The 13763-nt window shown below is 38.2% G+C and overlaps 1 protein-coding gene across 5 annotated transcripts in view; it reads right to left on the reverse strand.

Annotated features, from left to right (window-relative positions):
- Positions 1 to 301: 301 nt before the first annotated feature.
- CD47 (CD47 molecule) overlaps positions 302 to 13763 on the reverse strand; it is a 45083-nt gene continuing 31621 nt past the window's right edge. For 2 of the 5 annotated variants that reach the window (XM_087818139.1, XM_087818144.1), the window contains exons 4-11: positions 13062 to 13169; positions 11848 to 11940; positions 10707 to 10805; positions 9304 to 9396; positions 4303 to 4334; positions 3060 to 3084; positions 2378 to 2410; positions 302 to 546 (exon numbers count right to left, since the gene is read on the reverse strand). In XM_087818139.1, the coding sequence (XP_087674265.1) occupies positions 542 to 546; positions 2378 to 2410; positions 3060 to 3084; positions 4303 to 4334; positions 9304 to 9396; positions 10707 to 10805; positions 11848 to 11940; positions 13062 to 13169 (488 nt within the window). In that variant the 3' untranslated portion in view covers positions 302 to 541. Of the gene's footprint in view, positions 547 to 2377; positions 2411 to 3059; positions 3085 to 4293; positions 4335 to 9303; positions 9397 to 10706; positions 10806 to 11847; positions 11941 to 13061; positions 13170 to 13763 lie in introns of those variants that run through there. The other 3 variants (XM_087818140.1, XM_087818141.1, XM_087818143.1) reach the window with 3 other exon arrangements.

Raw genomic sequence — 13763 nt, forward strand, 5'->3', positions numbered from 1 at the left:
TACTTAATTTTTGCTATTCCCTTGACCTAGAAGTGGCAGACACATTATTCAGCTAACACCATAACTGGCAAAGTGGCTGTGAACTTGAGCTTGCTAAGGTTCAGTGGAAGCCACTGTTTTTCAGCGATGTCTCTGAGTAACCAACAGGTTAGTGCCAGGTAATTCTCACGTTGAACCAATTTACACTGGTGGGACCTAGAGTCAAGAAGTCCTAGGATCTGAAAGGCATCATTCTTGGAAGTTGACCACTCTACTTTTGCCCTTAATTGAAGAAAAGTAACAATAAAAAACTGGATCTCCATTGGGCACACAACACATCATGATTCTTTTATTAACTAAATCACAAAGGGTTTGAATAAAAACTTAGCCATAATAACCATTTAAAAGTCCATGATTTATTTTCTCTTATGATGACAGTCAATTGCTTTTCTTGTTTTCTTCTCTTGAACAGTGGGTGAATCAAGGCCATGATGCTTAAACACAAGTGCATTCCTTTCTTGTCTTACTACTCTCTGAATCAGAGTCCATCTCTTCAATTTAGTTACTCTGAAAAATGGAAAAATGAACATTTAATTACTATGTGTCTATTTTTCTATGCATTAACAAGTTGATGTATCTTAAAAATTTGGAATTGTTTCAGATATATAATATCTAAAAGTAAAGTATTTAATCTTAAATTTGCAGAGGTCACAGACATAAAGCAGGCAAATCATCAGCCGTCTTTGTTGCGGTAAGGAAAAGGGCAATGCCAAGGGAAAGGAAAGATCAGCCAAGTCTGATCATTTCCATTTGCTGGATCAGCTGAGGAGAAGCCAAGGGATGCTGATTTTATAAAAGCAAAACACACTGCTCACAGACTAATACTTCATCGCATTCACTTTAGATCTGCATCATTCACTTCATGTCAGTGAAATAAACATGTGATTAGGTAAAAGTCAGAGGAAATGGTACTAAGGTCCCTAGGAGGGCGCTCTGAGCCTCACTCACGGATGCAGCAGACACGCTGTGAGCATTATGCTGTTAGATGTCAGCTGGAGGATCCCACCAGACAGACATTTAAAAATAACTGACAAATCCTGAACAGCGAAATATTAGCAAAATTAAGGACATTTCAAAGGTCATTATAGATTTTATGTGCTATGAACAAACAAAAACTGTTGTATCTCCTGGATACAGTGGTTCAAAAAAAGTCACGTCCCAGGGGAAAGTAACAAAGCAGGAGGTACTCAAGGTTCTTATACTGGTTTTCTGACCATGGTGAAAAGGAGTTCTGTTTCTCTACCCATCTACAGAAGAATGACTCCACAGGAGGAAAAGGGGAGAACAACAAAATTGAAAAATAGAACACGAGAATGAACACATGACCAAACCATGCCACAGTCCCAGGCACCAGTTCCTTGTTTCATACCATTTGGTTCATTCCTACTAACTACGATTTTTTTAGTATAATAAAACATGCACTTTTGTAATAAAGGCTGTGACACAAACCTAAAAAAGTGGGGCCATCTGTGCCTCCTTGCTGAACACAGCCTAAACATTGTTTTAAACTTAATCCACCAACACACAATCGGCATGTTTTTACTCTGATGCCAACGTTCACTGTGCTCGGGAATATAGCCTTCTTGAGTTAAATGATGTGCTTTGCTACGGAGGGGAGCAGGTAGGTCACAGACTTTAAAACAGTAAAATGGAACGTAAACTATTTACATTATCAAGGCACGACAGTAAATACCAAAGGTATGAAGAAGTTTTTGATAAGATAAAAACACATTAAGATGAATGAATACTTATAGCATTCAATATCTCTGACTTCTTTAACAAATGTATGTGTTTGAAATATTTAATAAAAATTTTAAGTTGTTAGCCCGGAGTCCCCCCAGAAAAGCAAAAGCTGGAGTGACCAACCATTTTTTCTCTCTCTTTTTAAATCCTCTCCCTAAAGATCAGAACCAAGTTCCTTCATGGAAAAGCAGAGATATTAAGCCTCTGTGGGTTAAATGCAACAAAATCACCAACACAAGCACAAAAAGAAACTGTCAAGATTATAAAGATTTGTGCCAGATTATCTATGTGTCATATAAAAACCATTTTGAAGTTACAGTCACTGGATCTGAAACATGTTTTTAAAAAGCAGTAGTCTCTCTTTGCTGTGAGCAATATGACTGAGGAGTCTGATTGGTGACACCGTACAACTTTTATGTTACTAGTTTTGCAATTTTAACATAGTAGATTCAGGTTTTATAAATCAAGACATGTAAACCTTTATGATTTGACAGTGTCCTTTTATTTAAAAAGCCTAATTTTCAAGAAGCAATTTTATTTCTTTTCAATGTCTGTATTTTAATCAATCTATAATTCAGGTGCATTTTAGACTTACCATCATTCATCATTCCTTTTGATTCTTTAAATGCTAAGAATTAGTAATAAGCCAAGCAAGCAGTTAGTAAGATTCCACAATGAAAAATCACTTCTAAATAGACAGATTTACAGTAACATCATGCCAACTATACCACAGTGGTAAATCCAAATTAACTTTAAGGCATTTGATTACGATGCCTTTCTGTGAACAATATCCACAGCCCCCACAAAGGAAACAGAGTCAGACTGTTAGAATACGGATCTAGATTTAGGGAGAAAGAAAGCAAAGTGTTTTGGTCGTACTCCACAATGAGAGACTGTCTCTTTCTAGAGTTTATAAACCAGAAATTAAAATCAACTGAGATTCTTCTATCCTGGGGGTGCTACAGCACTTCATTTTGGCCAATATAAAAAGGCAGTAGTCCCCTCCCCCAATATCACTTGGCCAATGCATGCAACTACTTGGGAGACACAGAGCAGCGCAGTTTTCTCAGAGGTGAGAACATTACAAAGGCAATACTCTTAATTCTTGGTTAATAATTTTAAAAAAAAGAAAGGTCAAAGAAGGAAAAACAAACAAACAAAAAAACCTAGATTCTTCCCAAGGCATAGACAGAACATTTAACTGCTTTTGGGGCCAGTTCAAATTATGATCTGGTAACGGATCAAGAAAAATATATAAGTCTGTAATAATCACATACCATTAAGGGGTTCCTCTACAGCTTTCTGGAAAATATTTAAAATATATTTATATAAAAGTGGAATTTATTTCATGTCCTTCGTACTAAAATTTATATATGCTAACATTTAAAGCTATGCAGTTAAACAGTGAATCTAAAAGCAAGACAATAAAGTCTAAAAAGCAAAGCTTGCCAAGTCTCACTAATGGTTTAATAATAACTCTTATTCTCTTTAACATTCTTTTTCTATGCAGAATTTCCCACCCCACCCAAGTCTCTCTCAGTTCAAGAAATCTTGACTTCTTGAAAAAATTATTAAAGTTCAAAATAAATAGCAACATAATAAATAATACCATTAAACAAGAGATGAAAGCAAAACAATCATTTTTAAGTCATGCAAAGAAAACGCATTAGGATTTAAGGGTTTAATGGCTGGATTATCTCTAATAAAGGAACAGGAAGAACTGCTGTGTGTTTGTGACCAAGGCAGCTACGGCACCAATCTTTTTCGAATAAACGCCATGGCAGAGCACCCCTACTCCCCCCTGCCTGCCTTTCGGGCAGGTCTGCTGAGGCTTATCCGATTTAGCAGCATATGCAGTCTCCACTTCCTGCCACACACAGGAGTCTCACTTTAGCATTCCAGGCACAGTGTCATTAAATCCTTTATGGGAAACTGATTACAATATAGCCCTTTCTTGGAATCTTCTCAGATAGCTTAGTAAGATATCCAAGATATAGTGAAAACTACAGTACAGTTTGGAGGAAGAAAAATGCTTATAAAATGAGGGAAATGAATCATACCTCAGAACAGATATTTTAAAGCAATATTTCCATTTATTTTACAGATTATTTTAAATAAAATCAATTTAATATTAATTTCTCCCTCAGTTCAAGCCTGAAGTCATGTTTTGTATATGCACATCAAAAAAAATCCAACAGATGAGGCAACAGATTGGAATCAGCTTTCCTTCAGCAGAGACAACCACCATCATTCTTACACATAAACTTTCCAGTTCTAGGTACGAGAAGTCAGCATCATCTTACGGAACTATTTATTCTATCCCATTGCTACTAAATGACCAAACATGGGTTTTAAAATAGAATTGGATCTATTTATGCAAAGATCATGAAAGGACTCCTACGTTCTCTTAATCTGATGTTACACTAAACAGACAGCAAAAGGGTCAGTATCTCAGTTACCATCCCTCAGTCAAAATCATCAAGTGATCAGACCCAATTCATTTAAGAAACATTAACTTACCCTAGGAGGCTGTATAGTCCTCTGATTGGAAGCTGATAAAATTTAAAAAATAAGAAAATGAATTTAATAAATGAAAGAAATTAAGCCAATACACTGTTTAATTTTAAAATAAAATGTTCAGTGCTAAAGCTAGAGGTGCCAGAAAGTCCAGTGAAAGAGTTCCAGCTCTGACAATCTATTAAAAAGTACAGAACATTCTTGAGTATACGAAATGACAGAATAAAATGATGGAAATAATCCACCTACATCAAGTAACAAACATATCCCCCTGCTCGCTTGTGCATGCCCTACCTCCTGACTTTGTGGTGGGCAAACACTGTCATCTGCTCACCCCACTGTAGACTCTCCATCCCTCCCTGCCAAGTAGACAGAATGTGGCAATGACCAATCTCCGCCTCTGCTCCATCGCCCACCCAGAGCTCACGGCTCTGGTTCCTTGCAGCCTAGTCTTTCTCCTTTCTTTCATCTTTCCAGTTTACAAAGCTCCAGACAGGTACCAAACGAAAGCAAATATTCAGATCCCTCCGAGTTTAAGGAATTATGCTAGACGCCTGGTTTTAGCTACAGTCAAGTCCTTCTTGATTGTACACAAGTGTGTTATTTCTCAGCTCACCTTTCACCGCTCCTAAACGGATTGGTTAATGAAGATGAAGGCATGCAGGGCATCGTGAATGTGCCAAAGGAAAGAGAACTGCTCTGGTGGCATAGGGAAGAAGGGAGAACTTCCTTACAAAAACCAAGTGAGGAGGAGCCAGAGCAGCTAAAACCAGTCCTAAATACAGAACCAGAATCCTGCAGATACGGAAGCCTCGAGCAGCAACATCCTGTGAATGACCCTCAATCCCACTGCTCTCTGGGTTGGACGACAGCACCGGATTTGCTTATGAGCGGGCTGAGGCAGGCCCCAGAACTGCTCTCGTTTTCTGTGCTCTTTACTGACTACCACTCCTCCAGACCCACTTTATCAAGCTTCTGAAGCTGATGGGAAATGGGGGGGGGTGAGACCCAACCCGAGGGCAGCCGCTCTTTAGGCGAGCCAGAGTTGATGAGGCTCTGAAACAGGGACAATGACAATCGACTGGCCGGAAGTTTCTTTCTGCCACTGAAATCTGAAGGGAGTGAAACAATGAAGACTAGAAAGTTGGTGACGGTAAAGGAAGGTGACAAGGAAAGTGAGCCAGGAGAAGCTCAAAGCTTAGAGCTCTCTCTGGGTAAGATAAGCTGTGAGCGAGAAGACATAAATGGGATGAAAACACAAGGCCATAAGAGGAGGGGACGAGCTAACTGACTGGCAGGTAAAGAACCAGAGAGAAAGGAACTACGTGACTATAACTGGCCGAAGGGCTGACTGACTCTTGTTCCTGAGAGGGTGACATGAGGACTCGGTTCTTTGAGATGTGCTGGATCCTTCAGATCCCTAAACTACTTCCTGTTACGCTCTGAGGCCCAGCTATGTATCTGCCCTCACGAGACTCCCATCTCTGTGACTGTCATGTGTGGCTTTAAAGTTCCCTCACTGCAGGTACATGGACAGTGGTCTGGTCCTTGCAACCAAACGAGAAGTAACCCTTGTTTTAAAGTACTACGTAGTGAAGTGGGTTTAGGAATGCGCGAATTCACATTTAGTAACCTTCCACATAAGCCGGGCAGAATTACAGAACTTTATTAGGCACCGTTACGATTGCTACACGAACATGGCTCACTTCAGCTAAGCCATGCCCTCTATATTCGATCAAGGGAAAGAGAACCGAACAGCTGTGTAAATTACTGACTGCTAATGTGAAGAGGCAGAGGTAAGATTTTAGAGTTATATTTCTGAGCTCAGAAGTTTATTCATCAGAATTAGGATTAAGAACTGCCACGTCGCTCCTTTTCTATCCTAATCATGTGTAAAGAATAGTTTCTGAGCTCCGAGTCTCAGGCACAAGGAACGTCACATTTGGCTAGCCCATTATGAAAAAAGGGATCTATAAAGAACAGGGAGTAAGGTCAGCTGTGATCCCTCTAACATTATAAAACCAAACAATGGAGAAGTTAATTTCGCTTCGAGTTAATCCTCTCCAATAAGCGTATGACCTATGTAACAAGAGAATGACTGTAATTTACGTTGCCGCCACGGGCCTAAGCTTCCACAGCCGTAGCTACACATTCATAAAAGCGCAAAGCCTTAAGCATTTCATATGAGCTCACTTGCACTGTTTCTTGATATGGTCTTCTCTCCCTGAAACACTTGACACATCATAAATATATTTCTAGATCATGAATTTTCAGGAATACTTTTTCTAGCGATACCAGATTCACCTCTCCTCAACAATGAGTAAGCCAATATCGCTGAATTTTTTATAACTTTCTATATTCCACGTCATTCTCATATATCTGAGATGTGATAAATATGTTTTCTGACTGCTAGTAGGTTGATTTGTATCAAAACACAATTATATGTCCTTATACTGGTAATGACCTTAAAAAAATTAAACAAGTATATAAATACCCTATGTAAATAACAAGCCTAACTTGACCCAGTTGAGTTAGTTCCTTTTAACTTTCTATATGCTCTCACATTGTTCTTGTTCCCAGCCCCTAATTTCATTTTATACAGCTTAAATGCTTCCATTAAAAAAAAATTTAAAAAATCCAACGTAGTTTTAAAAAAGACCAGAAAAAATGAAAGTTAAAATCTTACTCCTTAAAGTAACAGGTAAGGCTACAAATTTAAACTTGGAAATAATGAAAATGATAAAAGTTGAACTTCTCATAGGGACATTAACTTAATCTTAAAAAGACAGCTTGGATTTTCTTTTAACTATCTGAGTATTTTATTGCATTTAAGTCGAGACATATTCCTTACGCTTTTCCAAAACAGAGTATTTGCAATGAGTAAAAGTTATTTTAAAAACATTTACAATTTTCACTTCCTGATTCAAATGCTCAAATTTGCAACCTTAATATTACATAAGTCAGATTTACAGACTATAGAAGAAAACCACACCCATTTTCCTAGTTCATGATAGTATACAAAGAGCATTTTCCTGTACCTTTGCTCTTCTTGCCCTTCAATTGAAGGCAGATGTGTCACTGAGCTCTGGCGTTAGACAAGTCGATGTGAAAAGTTAATGTAGAATATTCTCACCATGTCAATAAAAGTGGGCTAAATTCTTAACTTACATATGGTATATTTATATGTTAAACTATGATAAAGAAAAAATAGCCTGGGGAAAGGGTCATAATTTCACCTTCACTTTGATCTTAATGTGAGAACAGTACGTTTGCAATTACACTGGTTTCGTAGGCTTCTCAGGGATGCTGGCAGTGGAGAAGCGGGGAGAGCAAGGCCAAGGGGTGGCAGCCAGGCAATGCCCATTTCCACTTGAGTCGGCATCGCCAGACCTACCGGCAATGGTGCCGAACATCATTCTTTGTTAGACATGGAAGGCGTGGGGACGTGTGGCAAACCAGATAATAAGGGAAGAGCAGAACAAAGACTGACCATCAGTCAGTGACACCTAATACTACATAAGATGTACGGATACTGTAGCTCACACTGTTCTCAGGCACTCATAGGAAGCGATATAATCAGACGTGTCATCTTCGAGAACCACACAAATGGCCATTAGAAGAAAGACTCAACAAAAATAGAATTATGTATCAGCATTCACAAAGTGATGCTCACGATAGCTACCCAATGGATGCCATTCAGCTTTAGAAGTCTTAATTGTATTTTAGGAACTTCGGAGGCATGAATAGAGAAAATCTCAGTGACAAAGCCACTCTGACTATGAACACATAAACTAAAGATAGGTAAATTTTATTTAAGTACTGTATTTTAATTGTTTACTGAATAAGCATTAAGTAAAGGGAAACAGAACATATAATGGAATTGAACTCAGCAACCAGTCAGCAAAAGCTGATGTTAAAAAATAGAGATAAAATTTCTTTGAAAGTCCTGTGCAAGTCACGTGGAAAATTAACTATCTGAATTTGATAAATTCAAAAATTATTTGAATTTAACAATTCAAGGTTTGTATAAAGTTTTAGAAACATACAGTCAAGTTCGCCTAAAGCAAAGCAGAAAGACTGAAGTTTTTACTCTATCAGTTTGTAACTTTTGATTATTTTGACAAATATTTGTTTGTTTTACTTCATAAGCAAAACAAAGAGTTTTTTAAGGGACACTATATTAGTTCCCATATTGTAAGAAACATCTTTAGACACTATTAAAAGCATCTCTCTCTCTCTCTCTCTCTCTCTCTCTATATATATATATATTAAAAATAACATACAGAAACCTATCAACTGAAAATTGTCAGATTAAATACAAAGTTTAAAAACAATAAGTTGATTCCATATTTAGTAACAATTAATTTTAAAGTAATAAAAGCCTAAATTTTAAAACTCAATGTTTTTGTTATAGTATATTGCTTTTAACTAAAAATGTTTTAAAGTCAAGTACCAGAGAACACTGCTCTTTAATTAGGAAAAGTGACAGATTTTGAATTTCAATTCCTGTCCACTTAGGGGTGTCAAGGTCTATAAACAGTCTGTAAGAAGAGCAAGTGACAAATGGTTCTCTGTGAAAGAGCTCTACCATAGAAACAATGGGCCAATTAAAAATCATTTTCTAGTTATTAAAATGAATCCTCAACCTGCTCTCCTTTTCCATAGCATAAAAAGGTTTATACATTCTAAAACATAAAGCCATTTTCTTCTAAACTAGTCTATAATCTAAACTTTTCATTAATTCATATGATATCTACCCTCTTTAATTAGTTACCAATACATTTCTTTGTTCCTAAGCTGTAAGAACCAACCAAAAGCATTTCCCAAACTGTACAGGGTGGGGGCAAAAGTGGGTTTACAGTTGTTCATATGGGAAATAGTTAATAAATAATAATATAAGAATAAACTCTGTGTTTTGTGTACTCACAACTGTAACCTTACTTTTGCCACACCCTGTATATTTGAAATTCTAGGCATAGACTAACAAAAATAAAGTTTACTTACCAATAAATTTCATATAAACTAATCCAAGTAATTCTGCTAAAGCTATAATACCCAAACCTGAAATCAGAAGAGGGCCGTGCATTGGTGTACACTCTGTAAAAACAAATAAAATTTTATATTAGAAATTCACATGAAATAACCGAACCTCTTAAAAGAAACAATAATAGTAATAATATCAAGTTTTAAGGAGAATAATTATTTTTCTCATTATCAAGAAACAAAAAAATACCTACACATGGTCATCCATTATTAACTCAGTCAATGAAATAATTCCAAATTATTAAAATAAAAAAGCGTTCGTTCATATAACATCTTCCTTATCACATCAAGACTAATGGGAAATAGTCTGTAAAGCCTAAGCCTCCAACCAATTGAAGCCTGTTGTTTTTTTTAAAAGCTCTCCCACGAATACAGGCATTGAAGTTTGGCTGCTAGAACCATCAGCCCATAAGCCACACACAGCCAATGTGGAAAGCATGATCTCAGGGGGGGCAAAATGAGAATTAAAAAACAAAAGCTCACAACACTAAATGCTGGAAAGAATGCAGAGCAACAGAAATGTTCATTCATTGCTGGTGGGAACACAAAATGTGGTACAGCCAGGTCGGAAGACAGTTTGGTAATTTGTTACACACCCTTAAGAAACAATCTAGCAGTTGCACTCCTTAGTATTTACCCAAATGAAGTTGAAAATTGTGTCCACTGTGATTTTATAACAAATCAATACCTTTTCAATGTACTGAAAGCAACCAAGATGTCTCTCAACAGGTGAATGAGCAAACTATGATCCATTCGCACAATGGAATATTACTCGGTGCTAAAAAGAAATGAGTTATCAAGCCAAAAAAACATGGAGGAGCCTTACATGCACACTACTAAGTGAAAGAAGCCAATCTGAAAAAGCTAGATGCTGTACGATTCCAAGGATAAGACATTTTAGGAAATGCAAAACTATGGAAACAGTGAAAAGATCAGTGGTGGCGAGGGTTTCAGGATACGGGAGATGAGCAGGCGGAGCACAAAGGGTTTTTAGGGCAGTTAAACTTTTCTGCATGATATTCTACACCTGCGATCCAAGTCATTATACATTTATCAGAATCACAGAACACACAGCACCAAGACGGATATAAACTATGGACTTTGGGTAATAATGATGTGCCAGTGTTGGTTCAACAGGCTGTAACAAATGTAGCGCTCTGATGGGGGCTGTTGACAGTGGAGGCGGCTTTGAGTAGATGGGGTACAGGGGACCTCTGTACTTTCCCCTCAATTTTTGCTGTGAACCTAAAATGCTCTAAAAAAAAAAAAATAAAGTCTATGTATTTTAAAAAGAATAAGAAAAATAAAAGAGCTCTGTCCAAGAGAAATTCCCGGTAAGAAGGGACTAGAAACGTGACCCTTACCTGAGACACAGAGGCTTAGTCCAACCACAGAGAGCACGAAGCCCAGCAGCTGCAGGATCAGTATGGCAATGCTGAAGGACGACATCCCGATAGCTGGAGCTTCGAGGAGAAAGCATGTTGAGAGTGCTTAAGAAGCAATCCCACCGACCTGTATTTTGCACAATCGAGGCCACTATCCTGTAACCAAAGACTGACTCGGGAGTTCCTTGTCAGACGGTAGATGCTTTCCCAGAGATCTAAACCACAGCTTCCCACTCAAGTAGTCAGCTCCACATTCACACACTCAGCAGCCTTTTATTTCTGCAGCGAGCTGAGCTGAACTGGCAGTTTTTAACCAAAACCTTAGAACAATGCTGCTTTTACCACCCTTGCAGGCCTGACAATAGGAACGGCCGTTATGCAGGGCTTTGGCCCGTGCACACAAAACTGCTCTCGTGGAGAGCCACTCTGCAGGCCTGCCACTGAGACACCATAACCTCTACCTGGGCTACACCTGTGTTTTTACAGCAGATGAATGCCCTCAATGTACTGCAACCCAGACACGGGTTAACACCAAGAGTTCAATGAGCAAATGGGGGGGGAGGGGGAGAGATTCTTTAATAACAACAAAAATATTTAGTGATTTACTTCCAAAATGCAGTGAAAATGTTACCAATTATAGGCTGGATATCTATATCATCTTTGAAAGCTACAATGTTAAGATTTGCCAATAACTTATATATATATTTATGTATTTCCACTCTTTATGATTTACAACCCTATTTTGTAGAACTAGTTTTTTTTAAAAGAGAGGCTGAGCAAAAGAAGAGAACGAGAATATTTAATAGCTACTTATAACTTCAAAAACTTAAATAAGTATATGAAGGTAATCATTAAGAAATTATATAGCATAATTTTAAAAATCCACTGACTGGCATTAAATATATCTCGAAAATCACTTTTTAGAAAATAAATACCTTGAAAACCTAATATAACCTTAAAATTAATCCATATGGGGAAAAATTTCACCAAGAACGGCTAGGGAGATAAACCAACTTTTATTGCATTATTAAAAAACACACCCATATAAGAGTATTTTAATCAAAAATGCTGTTTTTTAAATGAAAAAGCTGGGGACGATCATACTAAAACAAATACTTACATATCATAAACACAGAGTACTGAAGCAATATCAATATCACAGTAGGAACGACAATTAAACCAAGTCCACTGGCCCTCTTTGTTGAATATTCACCTGTAAATAAATAAAAATAATATTTAAAATATTTTCCTATACACTTCCTGCGAAGTTAAAATAATATATTAAATGTATTCATCTCAATACTGTTCTTATAAAGTGCAAAGCGTTTAAAAATATATACTTCCCCCAAAAGTTCACACAAAATACGTGACTTTTTTAAATTTAAGACTGAACATAAGACATCTAAATGTCAACATCTAAGTCCAAACATGTTGAAACCTTGAATTGGCTTTGCCTCCTTAACTACCTTGGAACCTCTCTTACCAATCCCTTCATTTGCTAATATTCAATCTGCCCCAAAATCAAAATAGTTATTCTTTCTGTCTTCTGAATTCATCTCCTTCCTCCCCACATCCTAAATCCAGCTGCAAACAGAGCTGCCAAATTTCTCTTCCTAAGCATTACACCCATACTGTATTCTGCTAAAAAAAAAACAAAACACCACAGTGGCTTTCTACAGTCTACACTTTGAGTCCCAGCCTGTCCTTGCTGTTCCTTCCATGTGCTTGGGCAAAGCCTATTTCCCGTCCTCCAAATGCAAACAGTTTCAGATCAATTTGTTTCCCACATTCACTCCCACTTCCGTGTCTTGGCTGATGAAGTTGGCCTTCATCAGGGGGTTGAATGGTGGCCCTAAAGATCTGTCTATCTCCTAGACCCAGGGGTCTGTGAATATTCATTTATACAGCCAAAGAGTAAGTATTACATTATATGGCAAAATACGTGAATAAATTTAGGATCTTGAAAGAAGGCACGTATCCTGGATTAACCAGGTGGGCCCTAAACCCAGCGATAAGTGTCTCTGGAAGAGAAAGGCGGGTGGAGATTTAACACAGAGGAATTGGAGTTATGCGGCCACCAGCCAAGGAGGGGCAAAGATTGCCAGCAAACACCCGACAGCAGAGGAGACCAGGACTGGGTTCTCCCCTAGAGCCTTGGGAGGGAGCAGAGTCATGAGACAGCTTGATCTCAGAGCTGAGAGGACTGCGATTGTTTCAAGACCCCCGGTTTGTGGTCGTTGGTTACAGCAGCCCTAGGAAACCAGAAGGCCCTCCCCCCGCAATGGTCTTAAACTTATCCAACTTGACTTCCCTCAGAGTAACCGTCCTTCTCACCAGGCACGAAGAGAATGGCTCCCACAATGACGAACGTAGTGAGCAGCAGCCCAGTGACGAACAGAAGGATGGTTTTCTCCTTCGCAACACTGGAGGCATATTTAAGTGCTTAAAAAACACACACACACACAAAGAAAGAATCCCATTAATTCAGTCTCAAGAAGTGAAGCCATTTCTGTAACTTAAAAAGTGCAGAGACAAATTGGTAACGTGCTATAACTGAAAACCTTGGAGGAATAGCTCGGTCATACCACGGCGAGCCACCTCAAATCCTCCTCGTAGCGAGTCAACGGCTACGCAGTGTCCTGGCAGCACAAATACTTACCGGTGATGCTTTCATTCCCCTGCACTTGAAAGATGAGGTCACATCCATCAGGCCTCCTCAACTGAGGCATTATTAACATTTAGGGCCAGCTAAGCCTTGGTGGACGAAGGGGGCTGTTCTGCACATTTAGTAGCATCCCTGCCTCCCTCCAAACTGCCTGCTAGTAACAGCCCCCGAGTTGTATCGACCAACAAGGTCTCTAGACATTGCACAATGTCCCTGGGAGGAATAAAACTGCCTCGGGCTTACAACTGATATAGATAATGCTGATGGGAAATAATTGGCTAATTAGTAATACTGAGAGGAAGAGAACTTTGTTTCACTATATATAAAATTAGTAAAGCATCTGGAAATCTAGATATTTTGTTTTGAAAAAG

This window comes from Miniopterus natalensis, chromosome 6, assembly GCF_054644295.1.
Source record: "Miniopterus natalensis isolate mMinNat1 chromosome 6, mMinNat1.hap1, whole genome shotgun sequence".
In the NCBI taxonomy this organism is placed as follows: domain Eukaryota; kingdom Metazoa; phylum Chordata; class Mammalia; order Chiroptera; family Miniopteridae; genus Miniopterus; species Miniopterus natalensis.